The sequence below is a fragment of the Oculina patagonica genome, chromosome 13 (genome assembly GCF_052425735.1).
Source record: "Oculina patagonica isolate OP01 chromosome 13, crgOcupat, whole genome shotgun sequence".
NCBI lineage: Eukaryota > Metazoa > Cnidaria > Anthozoa > Scleractinia > Oculinidae > Oculina > Oculina patagonica.
The window spans coordinates 11,446,853-11,461,401 of NC_135770.1; the positions used below are offsets into that span (position 1 = coordinate 11,446,853).

The 14,549-nt window shown below is 38.4% G+C and overlaps 1 protein-coding gene across 1 annotated transcript in view; it reads left to right on the forward strand.

The window, feature by feature from the left end:
• LOC144636136 (uncharacterized) overlaps positions 1-14,549 on the forward strand; it is a 44,560-nt gene that overhangs the window by 22,320 nt on the left and 7,691 nt on the right. The window contains exons 2-13 of the mRNA XM_078495271.1: positions 1,601-2,640; positions 3,473-3,579; positions 4,364-4,460; positions 5,192-5,258; positions 5,674-5,820; positions 6,409-6,468; positions 8,932-8,988; positions 9,732-9,976; positions 11,096-11,188; positions 11,930-12,006; positions 12,219-12,270; positions 12,747-12,815. Of these exons, the coding sequence (XP_078351397.1) occupies positions 1,601-2,640; positions 3,473-3,579; positions 4,364-4,460; positions 5,192-5,258; positions 5,674-5,820; positions 6,409-6,468; positions 8,932-8,988; positions 9,732-9,976; positions 11,096-11,188; positions 11,930-12,006; positions 12,219-12,270; positions 12,747-12,815 (2,111 nt within the window). The remainder of the gene's footprint in view (positions 1-1,600; positions 2,641-3,472; positions 3,580-4,363; positions 4,461-5,191; positions 5,259-5,673; positions 5,821-6,408; positions 6,469-8,931; positions 8,989-9,731; positions 9,977-11,095; positions 11,189-11,929; positions 12,007-12,218; positions 12,271-12,746; positions 12,816-14,549) is intronic.

Genomic DNA, 14,549 nt, shown 5'->3' on the forward strand with positions numbered 1-14,549 from the left:
CAATTAAGCATGCATAACTAATTGTATAGTCACTAGAACTAAAGTAAAAAAAAATGTCTTGTCTCACCCGTCCCTTCGATAACAAACTTGTCTCCAATCTGCAGATTATGACTCCGCAGTGTTCACCTAAACTCCTAAGCCGTAGCCTGATAAAGATATGCAGTGAAAGACTTAGAAACAGTGTAAACACCGTGGAATTTTTAATAGCTACTGCGGCGACTATGACACAGCATTTCTGGCATTTTTCATGCAGTTTTTATGCTGTACTGGAATTGACGCAATACTGCATCAGTGACAAAAATGACAAATATAAGGAGTAAATAAGGAGTCTATTTTGACGGTTAAAAAAATAGCTACACTTCGTCAGTCATTGTACCACTAATCATGAGACCCTCCCTTTTGGGAGCTAACCATTTCCTCATTTGTCGGTTTATGAATAGCTCAGATGAAGTGATTTGACACTTCCCTCTTAACCCATTGAGATCCTCAGTTACGTATCGACGCCTTGACATGTACTTTGTTGCCGGAAGACCTTTTCACCTGAAGACAGAATTGTCTACTAGCACCCTTAACCTGTTCGACTGCATGGGTTGTAATTGTACTCTTTTACATGTTTTATTTTACACACCAAGCTAGAATGAATTTGTTGGTACCCGCCCCCCACCAGGAGTTCTCCCTTATAGATGATTTTCAAGTCGTTTTCGTCTGGAACAGGTTTTTTGTGACCATTTTGGTTTTAGATGGGATATGGTTTGTGCACTCTTGTCAGCACTTAGGTATAATTTTGGGAAGAAACTATTTTTATGATTGTAACTATTCACCACTTGAAGATGTATGATTTATTAAAAACGTAGGGAATTTGAAGCCCTTGTCAAATATTCACGCAAACCGAAGCAGTCTCTGGGTACAGTCTGTTCTTAAATGGAGTATTGATTTTGGCGTCAGGTCTGAAATAAAGTAAGGGTTTTAGTTTTCTGAGTAGTAAATTAAGATATGGTATCGTGACCTATTGAGCGGGGATTTTTTCGTTTCCCTCCACATGGCGTATGTTTGTATTCAAGTATTGTATGGCGAACAACTGACAAGGTCTTAGACAAAACTAGTTTTGTAAAATGCGTATGCAGATCTGTAGTGTGTTGATAGCAAATGCGAAATACGAAATGAAATTGCAGCTAAAGTGCCACTAGGACCAAATTTCACATTTTTCCCGGAATTTTTTGGTCACAGAATAACTCACCGGGGTCTATTATGTACCTTCATCCAGTGGGAGCAGGGGTGGGAGCAGGGGTGGGAGCAGGGGTGGCGCAGTGGTGAGAGCGCTCGCCTCCCACCAATGAGGCCTGGGTTCGATTCCGGCCCGGTGCCATATCTATGTGGGTTGAGTTTGTTGTTGGTTCTCGTTCCTGCTCCGAGGGTTTTTCTCCGGGTTCTCCGGTTTTCCTCCCTCCACAAAAACCAACACTCCAAATTTCAATTCGATCTTGGATGCACGTACACGTCTTTACGAGCTCCTGAGCTCTTCCGTGTCACGTGGGTAAATAAATTACATTTTTTTTTTCATGCATATTTTCGTAACTTACTTTTGCCGTCGAACCGTCAGCAGGGATCTGGAGACGAGCTATCTCGCTATCTCTTTTTGCTCGGTTGCTAAGGAACGCCACAGACGAGCACAATACAGATGCCGCCAAAATGGCGGACGGCAGAGATGAGTTGACTTTTCTGCCGGTCGTCAAAGCCAACGCGGCCAAAGGAGGAAAAAAGAATAAACGATTAGGATTCAAGAATATCCACAAGCCTTTGATACTACCAAGCTTGGAACTAAGCACTGTTGATGTGCAATTAGTGAGCAGTTTGTTCTCCCACAAGCAAATCTGCAAGAAAGTTTGCGAGTGGTTCACCGGCTGGAGATCTTGGCAACAACGGATTTTATTATGCGGTGTATCTGACAAGTGTACGAAGGGCCAGCTACAGGCTTTAGTAACGACGCTTGAACCAGTGTTTCACAGGGATTTTGCGGCCAGGCTCAAAGGAATTTATCCAACGACTTTGATTCAAACTCGGCTAGTTCGGACTGCTCCAGAAATGCCAACACGACCAAGTCCAAGCTTTAGCGCGGAACAGTTAATGATCGCTCTTCAACCATCACAGGAAAAAGACCGGGTTAATTCTTTAGTTACGGGTACAGAGAAGGAGAATCTTAAAGAACGGGATTCAGACAGTTTTCAGACTGAATTGGGAGAGCTTCAGATGAATTTTAATGTGACAAACATTACTGCAGACAAAATGTCTGACGACCAGGTGGAGGCCTCCCTTTTCCATGAGGGGGCTACAGTAACCACAGCAACAGCCCATACTGTACAACCAGCTTTAGACGTTGAGGAAAACCGCCTGCATGAACACGCTCCACCTTTTTTAAGAAGAGTGAGCACGCCAAATTTTTTCCCGAACTTTAAACATCAACAACTTGGCAATATGAAAACAGCCTTGAGGACTGGCGATACTGATAGGCTGTATGGGCATGCGCCAGTTACATTTAAACACGACAAGTGGTGGGAAGGGCACAAAGGAGCCCGTCTGGTCAAGCCGCGCAAGAGTAAACTGTCAAACCATTTTAAATCACAAGTTGCTCAGATTCATCAGGTATTATGTGATTTGCCAGTTTCTACTTATTGCGGTTTTCAGTGATATGCGAACTCTGAAATTCAATCCTCAATCAACGGTTTACGCTTTTTTCTGCCATCAATCATCTTAGCGGACCTCACGGGAAACAGAGGTAACCAAAGGTCACGTCTGTCAGTTGTGATTGGTAGACTTTGATCCATTTTGTTTGTTTCCGTTTTTCATGGTTCATTGGCTGTCGCGATAATTATAATTGACAGCAGCGAGAAATGCAATCGTTGGTTGGATTTTGGATATCAGAGTTCGCATTTCACTGAAAACCGCAATTAAAGCTAACCTCCTGCCAGCAGACAACTTTTGGAATTAGAAAGACGGTGTCTTTTTATGAGCATTGTCCACCTACATGTAAAGGGGGTTACGTATGTGTTGTCTAAGGAAAAATGTGTTTTACTGTAATAAGTGAAACAAACTATTTGAAAAAAAAAAAAACAGTTCATGCAACAAAAGTTGGACCCATAACCTTCTACTCACTGTATAACAGTTGCAGGATTTTTCTAAAATCTTTGCTAAAAAATGCTGGTTTGCTCAGTCTGAGGTAAAGAACCATCCTCAGGTATATCAAATAATTGAAAAAGCCAAATTTAAAGAATTAAAAGTGTTCCATTTTCATTTATCTGACGTAAAAAGGAGAGTTACCGGTAGTTTTAGAGAACTTGAGGATTGTTTGTACGATCTCAAGTTATGTACTAGGTTATGATATTTAATTACAACAATTTGGGTTTAAACATGCACACAGAAAGCTTACCAGTATTTCTGATCATTATATCTGTTTTTGTTGTTGTTGTTTGATCAGTGGCTGGATGATTGGCAGACGCATGAGAGAGTTGAACTACTGTCAGAAGTGGTCAAATGTTGTGATGATGAATGCCTCAATTTCTTTGCTCAGTGTTTGGCTCAAAGGTAATGGTTTATGAAGATAATACAACTTTCTAAGCAAACTGAATGATTCCCCTGCTGAAGAAGCATGATCAGTCAGTCATGCATATGCAGTCGCCCTTAATAATAAAGTGTGGCTCCCCAAGGGTCAATGTTTAATTCTAGGATCTGTGATTATAGCTGCTACTTGCACATAATAGTCAAGACAAACCAAGTAAATGTGGCCAACCCTCCAAGTTAAGACCATTTTAGTTGCCATGGCGACTAATATTTGGAGCTGGCAACTAAATTGGAACCAAAGTCGCTAGCCTGGCGACTAAAATTGAGAAGAAGGATTGAAAGCGTGAGCTTAATTTAGCGACTAAAAGTTTTCACTGGCGACCAAACCTGAGCAGTCGGTGGCCAAATGGCCACTAAGGAAAAAAATAAACTTGGAGGGTTGATGGCTTTTATATGTACATTTGTGGTTTATTTTATCTTTGGTTAATTTTCAAACCAGTTTGATTTTTATTTCCCTTTGTTTCAGATTATGATAATGAATATGACCACAATGAAAACTAAAATTCAAACATGGTTTGAAAAATTTTAGATCAAAGATCAAATTAAACCACAACATACACATTATGATCTTGACCAATCACATAAGAGAGATCTTCAGATCTTCCTATGTGTAGCTTAACCATATGTAGATTTGCACTGTACATTGTCCATGTACTGAGCTACATGTAGTTCAAAACCAACTAATGGCTTAATCATATCTTTTGTAATGTATTTAATTACAAGAAACAACAAATTTCTTTTGTTTTAGGCTTAGAGATCGAACAGATTTAAACTGTGTTCCAGACCATGTTCTGCACAACATATTTTCGTACCTCAATGTCAGAAGCTTGTGTCAAAGTTCTCAGGTAAGAGTTGTGGACTAAAAGAGGCTGGAAGTAATTTTTGTCTAAGTTTGCTGCAGTATTTATAATGTACCTTTTATGTACAGATGCCCCCAGGGGGTTTCTCCGATTTTTAATTAAGGGGGTTATTTAAATAAAGGAAAAATAAGACCCAAAAAATTATTTCCTTACCCAAAAACTCCCCCTAATTCCCCTAATCGGAGAAAAATTTTTTTTTCCCCCCTTTTTTTTTAATTTTTACCCCAAAAAAACCCCCCCCCAAAAAAAAAAAAAAAAACCAAAAATTCTCCCCCCCCCCCCCAGATGCCTTTCACATGCAATGATAGAGTAAAGAACTTGAGAGTTTATTTTCCCTCCTCTTTGGTAATGACATGATATACATTTTAAAGATGACTATTTAATTATAGCCTCTAACTCATATAAATTCAATTAATATTTGTATTTGTAAGTAATTAATTTGTTGTAAGTCACTATTTAAGGCAGTTGGGAGAATAGCACTATTAAGAAATAGAAAGTCGGTATTATTGACCATGCTATAATACAAAGACCAAAGATATTAATATACATGTCCAGTTTTAAGTCTTCTTGCGGAATAAATTGATGTCTCCATATGGAGACATGGAGACATTTAGGTATTTTAATTGTGTCCCCAATTAGTCCATAGGGCTAAACACACAGACACAGAAATAAATTTTTTTTTTTTTTTTATCTTTTTATATGTTTTTAATCACTAGGTTTGTCATCGGTGGAGATATTTAACGAATGACAGTAGACTTTGGAAAAATAAAATTACTACAATGGGTAAGTAAATAGGTAGCAAATATCCCGGCCCGGACATGTTAAAATGCACAGTGTATGTTGTTTCATACTAAAATGTACAAATATACATTTCTGAGAAAATGCCACTGTTTGTAAATTTGGTCCATGTTCAAGGAGAAAGTAACCCAGAGATACAAATCTCACAAATTATTTAAATGTACAAAGTATCTTAATGGCACCTAAATTTCAATTGGTCACTGAAGGTCCCAAACATGTTGTGACACTTTAGGTACTTCAGTATGAGCAGGGAGATGGCCACTGAAATCTTAAGATCATGTTCAAAAATTTTTGAAAGGAAACTTGGACATGAGAAATATAAGAAAAATGTTATGGATCATCTTAAAAAAAAAATTAAAATAACTGAGATTAAAATCTTGTATTTTACTCTGTGCTGTAGGAGCCACAGAGGGAATTACGAACTTGACTGGAAAAATTGAAGTCCTTGGTCAAGGCCAGGCTGTTGATTGGAAACAAGCTTACAGAGAAGTACGTACTTATTACAAACAACTGGCTGTGGTGAGACTTGAGGAACAACAGGAAAAAGGTGAGATTATTCACAAGCTACAGATATGTACATGTATTAAAGCTGCTTCAGTTATAGTGGGGTATGTCCGATGTATCAAAATTCTAACATGACTCTGTGGCTTTCTGACTAAAATTGCAAGTATCCTAGTATTTGTCTATGTTTTAATTCCCACAAGAGATGTGATGTGAAGAAACCAAAACCAAATACAGTAGAACCCAGGTAACTCGAACTCGGATAACTCGAACAACCCCGCTAACTCGAACTAACTTCCATTTCCCTTAGCATTAAGAGGCTATGAATATTTCTACTCCCCCCTGAATGGGATGCTAGTCCATCACAGGATACCCCTTAGCATTATGTGGCCAGTACCCATACACCTGGGTGGAAAGGGGCACTATGAGAGTAAAGTGTCTTGCCCAAGAATGCAACACAATGACCCCGGCCAGGCCTCGAACCTGGACCACTCAATCTGGAGTGCGGTGCACTAACCATTAGGCCACTGTGGATACTTATCCTGATATGTTCCCTGAGGGTCCACTGCGTGTGTTTGTCACATCAGAGTTATATTGTGGTTTTTCTGACGTAATAATACCCTTATTTTTACAGAGTTGAAAAAGAAATTAGCAGCTGCACAACGGGAAGCAAAAAAGCAGTCAAGAGTAACTGGTAAATTTTCCATTCAAAGTTTTTAAATTCATTTTTTTTGTTTACTTGTAAATAAATGTAATTATTCAATTTAGTTTAGGTCAATGGGTTTAAAGGGAAGGGAGTAATCTCGTTCCCAGATCTCGTGGGCGAAGCCGAAGGCGAGATCTGGTCAAATCCGATTTGTACCACGTGATTGCCTGTCAGGAATAATGTGGCAGGCGAGTCAATTGCGCATGCCCTAGACAATTCTAAAAAAATAGCAATCAAATAAATAACCAATCCTCAACCAAATGAATAACGAATTCTTTAACATTCTCGTCTTTCCTGGAATAATATCTAGCAGAGTATTTTACTAAGCAAAAGGCAATTATGAAGGCTTTAGGTCGGGTAAAAATATTTATTTGATTTAAAAAAACTGTTCATTCGGCGGTTACATGCAATGTCTGAGACATGTCTAGATTTTATGCAAATTTAATCCGGTCACGTAATCAAACGTAAATATTCTTACGGCAGATTCTCTGCTTTTAAACATCGTTATTCGTTTGAAATAGCTTTATAATGCTACAAAGAACTAAAACGAAATCTTCTTGTCTTTTGAGGCCGACTGTAAACAACAAAACATCCCAAAAATGAATATATTATGATTGCGTGCATCATCTATAATTTGCATAAAATACAGACATTGAATTCCCTTGGGGCCGCATTGCACGTTCAAATTTTAGCGCTGTGACAGCCATGCTTTGAAAGAGCCAATAAAAAAAAATGAATTTTCTTACTTGGCCAGATCTCGCCTTCCAGCTTCGTCTACCCGTGAGATGTGGGAACGAGATTAGAAAGGGAGGAGGGGGGGGGGGGGTATCTAGTAAAAATAACCGGCACGCATACATGCATGCACAGGCGATGACGCTTTACAATGATCCCAGAAATTGCATTTTTTTATTCATTTTAATTTTTATTTGCCTTGACTACAAAACGAACCTCCAATACATTACAAACTTACAGTATGATAAGATAAATACATTAAATCATTATGAACTTCGTCATTTAGCAACAGAAAGGCCCAGGATGATTTCCACACCTAGTCGATACTGAAGATTGTGTGACACTACCGTATTGAAATGGTCTGAAATGTAATGAAGTCAACACCGCTTACTAGAAATAGGGTAGAAGTTCTTTCTTAATTTCTTAATTCTTAATTCTGGCTTCTCGTACAAATAGGAATACGGATACGGTCACTGTTTTGTTTTTAATGGCTTGAGATAAATACCCGAATAAATATCATCAAAAGCAGTAAAATGAAGATGGCGAGTCGCGAAGGGAAAAGAAAAGAAAATTAACTTAAACTTAAATATTATCGACAACAATGCACGTCAAAGCAAACAAAGATTTCAGATAGCTCACCTTTGCAATCTAATCAAGATACTGCTGCCATCGGTCTCCCTTTGGAAAGGTTTCAAAAGTTATGACACTATTAACCGGCCTTCACTCGTCAAATTCAACATCAGTCAAGTTAGTCTGCCATCACGTATGCCGACTTCGAATACACGTATAACGGTAGAAAAGTTCTTTACGCGAGCTCACAATTATCCAGTACATCATTCTCCCTTGAACCCAAAACTCTGTTTAACTGTACGTTAGAAATCAAACGCGTTTTGCCAATGGATGCTCTAAAAGTTGATTCAGTACTCATGACAATCAAAGATGGCGTACCAAAACTGAGTAAACAACAAAGTGCCTAGTTCCCAGTGCTACTCGGTTGGAGTAATCGTAACATTGCCCGTCCACGGGCCACAGCATATAGGCGTTGCGTCACCGCCTAAAAAGGGGTAATGAAGTCTCATGAGGCTGATAGGGGTGAAGTAGTCCCATGAGGCTGTGATTAAATACCACAATACACCATGACCAGGTAATAAATTAAAAAAGAATTCAAAATACCTCAACTCCTATAAACAGCCCATAGCAAATGCCTCAGAGTATATGCTAACCTACTGAAATACCTGCCCAATCTTGGTGGCCTGTGATGACAAAATATGCAAACTTCAGGCGCATGTCACTGAACACATGTTCTGGTGGAATTGTTCATGCCAGGGGTGGAGGGCAAATTTTTACCATTGCTAATAATAGCAAAGAGACTGCAACTCTGAAAACGCTGCTGCACTTGTTTTACAGCAGTATTTTCAGAGTTGTAGTCTGTTTGCTGGGTTAGTCTATTGTGCATCTTTCAAGGGATCAGTGAAGTGACAAGCTCATTATTTTCTCAAACTTACAAGACTTGATTCAAATTACTTGATTCAGGTGCAATTCTCGATTCTCGCATGAATACGGTATTGAGTTGAGAATATAGAGATTGGAAAGAGACTGTCAACTTACATTTGCTTGGTACTGTGGGTGATTTGTAATCTTAATATAGCTAAGTATTGTGCTTCTTGTAAGCTATCGCTAGTTTTCTGATGGTTGCCATGACTGCTTCATATATATCAGAATTGCCGCCCAAGCCTACAGATGAAAAGGAATTAAAGACTGTGGCAAGTGAAGTTGGTAAGAGATTTGTTTGCACATCAAAAAATAACTATAAAGAAAATAATATTCAATACTAATATATGACCAAAATTGTACCATGGGTAGCCATGATTCATTTTAGTGAAAAGAAAGGAAACCTTTTTGGAGCTTAGTATTTCAAGAGGTCAGTGCTTTGGTTTCCATAGCTCAAAGCAACTATAGTTGTACTGGTTCTCTCTCTGGATGGGATGCTAGTTTATTACAAATTTTGTGAGGTTTCCCCAATCCTGGGTGAAAAGAAGAGGCACTTTGGGAGTAAAGCATCTTGTCCAATAACACAGCACAATGACCCTGGCCAGGGCATGAACTTTAATTTTTGAATCAAGTCCTTTGCACTGACAATATATTTACCTCTGCATGTATTGCATGCCTATGAAGCTAGATAATTGAACTAGTTCTCTTCACGCATTACGGCCCTACATTTATAACAAGGCCATAACATTTATACAGTCAACTCTCTCTAAAATGGACACTGTTCAGACTGGCTCTTTCTGTCGGTCTCAGAGAGAAGTCCATCTTATAGGGAGTTAAGTTACAGTAAAATGATAAAAAACGGCAGGGACGGGACCAACACCAGGTGTCTGTCTTTTAGAGGTGTTGACTGTACAGTGGCATATCATATCTCAAGGAAACTGCTTGCTTAACTTCCATTAACTTGTTATTCAGCACAAAAAAATGCCACTCAGTTAAACTTTGAAGTCTTTTTTCTCCCTTGTGTTTAGTTGAAATAATGTTAACTCATTCAATGGAAGACATTGGTCCTGCCCAGTCTGCAACAACCTCTGACCAAAAGGACAATGCAGACGAGTTTGCAGCGGCAGACATGGATGGAAATGATTTGACAGGTGGCAACTTAAAGATGCTGGCCCGTAGTCTCAAGGCGCTGGCTCGAGATGAGGATAAACCTGAAGATGTCGATGTAGCTCTGGATGTCAGGCCCACTTTAATCCAGGCATCCAATCTTTTGGTAAGAGTTAGTGTATATTTATTACGCTTTAAGTCCCAGGAGTGACCAACATCCAATTTCTCCTCAAAGTATTGATGTACGTATAATGCCTCCATGAAAAACTACAAAAAGTCAAGGAGATGCTGTTGATATTAAAGTTAGTTATTAACATGTTGAGGTGTCATTGTGTCGAGGAAATGTTGGCAACTCATTCACCAGTTACAGTGGAACCTCGATATAACAAAGGGCCAAGGGACTGGCAAAATGTGTTCGCTATATCGAGGTTTCGTTATATCAAGGTTCTTTTTTCATATATTTTGCTATTACTGGGACAAAAAATATTGTTCGTTATATCGAGGACTTCGTTATATAGAGGTTTGTTAAATCAAGGTTCCACTGTACCAGTGACTATGTGTAAAAGGTTTGGCAAATTTTGAGTGAAAACATCTCTGTGTTTAATATTGTCAAAAATACACCAAGTTTGCTAGGACAAGTGCCTTAAAGAAGAAAAAGGTTATGAGAATTAATAAAATAATCACCAAAGAGAACTTTTTTCAAATTAATATAATTTTTTAACAAATTCTTTCAACAAATATTATAAGAAAATGTGTGGAGATAAGTCAGGAGAATTTGTATTTTAAAGATTAAGGACCAGACCTTATCTATTTTCTAAATTCCAATATGATCAGGAATCTGAGGGCCACAAATTTATCAGTTTCAAGACTAAAAGGGGGTTAAAATTTTTTCAAACTCGGAGCACAAATAAAATTTAAAAGCGTGAGATATTAATTTTTTTTTTAAATTTTATTTGCGCTCCGAGTTTGAAAATTTTTTAACCCCCTTTTAACTATGTATCCGGAGCAGGAAACCAATATTTTCAATTGTAGTTTCAAGACTGTTTTGTGCAACCCTCCTTTACTAATTTCATTTTCTTTATTTATCCTTGTTTGTGTAACAAAAAGCTACTTATATCAGTATGGCTACTCTTCCTAGTTGGGATGCTAGTCAAAAGGAATAAGAGGTCTAAAAAACGATCTCCTGAAGTACTCGTTTTGCACGTTATCTGAACTTTACTGGGCAGAGAAGTATTGTACAATACATATCTTTTTTAACGAATCTTTGCTTCTGTTTGTTTTGCAGGAAGGCGATGGAGAACCAAGCAAACACAGATTCCGTTATCTGTCACTTGCTGTTCAAGGTGTTTTTGCTGTTCAAAGAGTGCGGAGGCTACAGGTATACACCTGAGGGTGAAACGAATTTCATTTTGTTAGACGAGTTCTAGTGGGATTTTCCCTTACAAAATTGAAGATTACCCAATTTTTCGGTTATTCACAACTGAGATGGCTCTTTCGATTGGTCGAGAACTTATCACGTGATATCCCTCAAAAGAGACAACTGACCAGAGAAACAACAGAGTGAACATTGGACTTGCATGTGATCCCATCGTGCGTTTTGAGACTGAGGCAAATTTATACACCAGGCCCCTGTTGTTCAGAAGGGGGATAACGCTAACTGCCAGATAAAAACACTATCCAGTGGATAGCGTAATTTGTTTTGCCAACACTTATCCACTGGATAGCAATTTATCCACCCTTTTTGAACAACTGGGCCCTAGGTGGAAAGATGCGTTTAAGATAACGCACACGTATAGTGGAATTCTGGTTTTTCCAACCTCCAAGGGAAATAAATATTGGCTTCAGAAACTAGGAGCTGGAGCTGAGTGAAGCATAGCAAATTCACGAGAAAATGCTTTTGTTTCAAGTTTTTGCAGCTCGAGAAATCGAGGATTCAAATTGGGATTTCACTGTGTCATGTCCAAAAACACAACACAATGACTCCAGCCAAGGCTCTTACTAGGGCCACTTGATGTCTGTAGAGCCCAACATACTCACCATAATGTCACGGCGCCACCGCTCCAATGATTTAACATTTAGCTCTTGTTAAAATGCTATCCCATTGCATTCTATTTTTCAGGGACACATGGATGCAGTTCTGTGCTTACAGTTTGACAAGAGAAGGATTTTTACAGGTTCTGCTGACCGCACAGTACGGTAAGCTCAAGCGAGTTCTTCACATAGAGTAACTTATTATCGTGAATAAACTGCCCATGGAAGTAACACTTTTTTCAAAAAATTGTGTTATTAATTTCCTATAACAACTACAGATATGCTGGTTTCAAAAGCATTATTGTTTTACGAACCGTCTTGTTTCTTCTCCTATTATTTTTAGCTTAACAATCCTTTAATTTCTTCTGTTTTTTTAGAGTCTGGGATGTAAGAAGTGGACGAAGCATTCACAAGCTCAAAGGACATAAGGTGATTACTGATGATATGCATGTACGCCAAGAAGCCCGCCTAGCATGAGTTAACAGACGTTTCTCTTTTCGCTCAATGTTTCCCCCGCTCGGGATCGGGAGACGTCGGAAAATTGACTCGAAAAATCCCCGACCAATGACGTAGCTCTACAGAGATCCGTGTAGTGTCTCTGATTGGTTGTTGCTCGGGTTTAAATTTTTGCGTACAAGTAACAACCAATCAGAGATGCTTGACGGATCTCTGTTGTGTTACGTCATCAGAATGGAATGTTTCAAGTCGGATCTCAGATCAGACGTGTCTTCAACGTGGGAAGAAATATTCTGACTCAAATGTAAATGGAACATCAAGACAACATGCTCTATTTGATGACTGTCTTCATTCTCATTACCTGTATTTTTGATAATGGATGTTGGGAGAAATAAAATACTGATCATTCTTGGAAATTTCAGGACTGACTAGTGGTTTATACTTTGCAGGGTGGCGTGCGGTGTCTGCAGTTTGACGACGAAAAAATCATCAGTGGCTCATGGGATATGACTGTCATGGTTTGTGTGTTTTTGAGTCGTTTTTCCTCAAAAGTTAAAACAATAAAGTAAAGACTGGATCCACGAGAATAAGAGTTAAGGTGACTCGATCGAAATAAATGACGTGCTGTATGCCTGCCAAAAATCATTAATAACTTCACCATTTCTGACTCGATTTCCCAGAAACTTTCGCATTTTACTCAAAATTTATCGAAGAATAATACGCACGTCAATATGTTGATGTAATGATCGCGAATTTTGCGCGATGTTAACTTTATTGAACACACCTATTTGGATAAAACTGCCATTTACAGAAAACTGAGCGCTAAGATTTCGTTTAAACTACTGCACTTAGCTCATAGTCCAGTCAATATAAGCCATTTCGTTGTCTAACCCAAAACAAATTGCAACAAAAATAAAACATGCCTTATTCGACGTTGCATATATTGAGGAATAACATACTAAAAGTCACCGTGAATCGGAGTATTGGAACCTCGTCTTTTTTGGCGATATTTGAACTACAATAAAAGATGAGAAATTTAATTTATGCATAACTAATGTGATTTTTACAAGTAACATTGAAGGGTCCTTATCGACAGAAATAATCAAGCTAGCAAAACCAAACAACGACAAGCCAACAAATCAGTTTACAACAAATGTAGCAGTTATTACTTATCCTATTTATTGCGTGAAATGACATTACTATTCTGCCCTTTTTGGTACCTTAGAGAACGTACTACCAGCGGCCGGATTCTGGCATAGATGCAAGTATAGTAACAACGTTCGCTAATCGGATATTTCATTAAAAAAGCTGAGTTTTATTCAAGAATTAAAGATACTGAAAACTGATAAAGTATAATTATACCTTTTTGACGAAAGAATAAACGCTGGTCAAAAAAGTTACCGTCTGATAACTAGAATTGCGACAAACAATTATGGCGGGAGTCTTGGATGAAACCCTTAACATAATCTGTCAGAAAACGTAATGCGTGAATTTGCTCCCCCAAAACCCTTTCTGCTTATTGGAAGGTGCCTATAATTCCAAGAATCAACACTGATTGATCTTTGCAAAAGTCCCCCGAGTGACTGAGCCGTCACAGACGCCGAGGACACAACCCCGGCGTAACTATGGGCACGCCTCCATCTCTGCACTTAATTCTTTTACAAAAGGATGAACAAATTCTTTCAGGAGTAGCAGAATGATTTTGGACAAAAGAAAAAGGGTTAAAACATTTGTAAAAAGTTTGGTAACAACCTGCAAATGACTTCAAATTATTTATAAACATGAATTCAAAATTGATTTAAACCACAGTGACAAGTTTGGTATCACTCTATTTCCACTCTACATTAGCATTTGTATACAGCCACGTCAAATGAGTCAAATGCTATACAGTTTTGTACGCCAATTAGTCCAGTCAAATTAGTATTGCACCCAAAACAAATTGCAACAAAAATTAAACATGCTGTTCTTGACTTCAAATTTGGTGTAGAATACGCTGCTGAAAGTCACCGTAAATCTAAGCATTGGAACCTTGTATTTTTTAAGACTTTCAAACCATTGGCGAAATTCCCAAATTGGCTGGTATGTAATATGGCGGAACCAAATAAAACAAAGTTCTAGTGTCTGTAATTCCACGAATAATTAAGACAGCTAAACCAAAATTGATATACACAACTGATTGATTCATTGCCAATATACCACAATATACAGTGGAACCCCGATATAACGATATGCCAAGGGGGCAGTAAAATTAT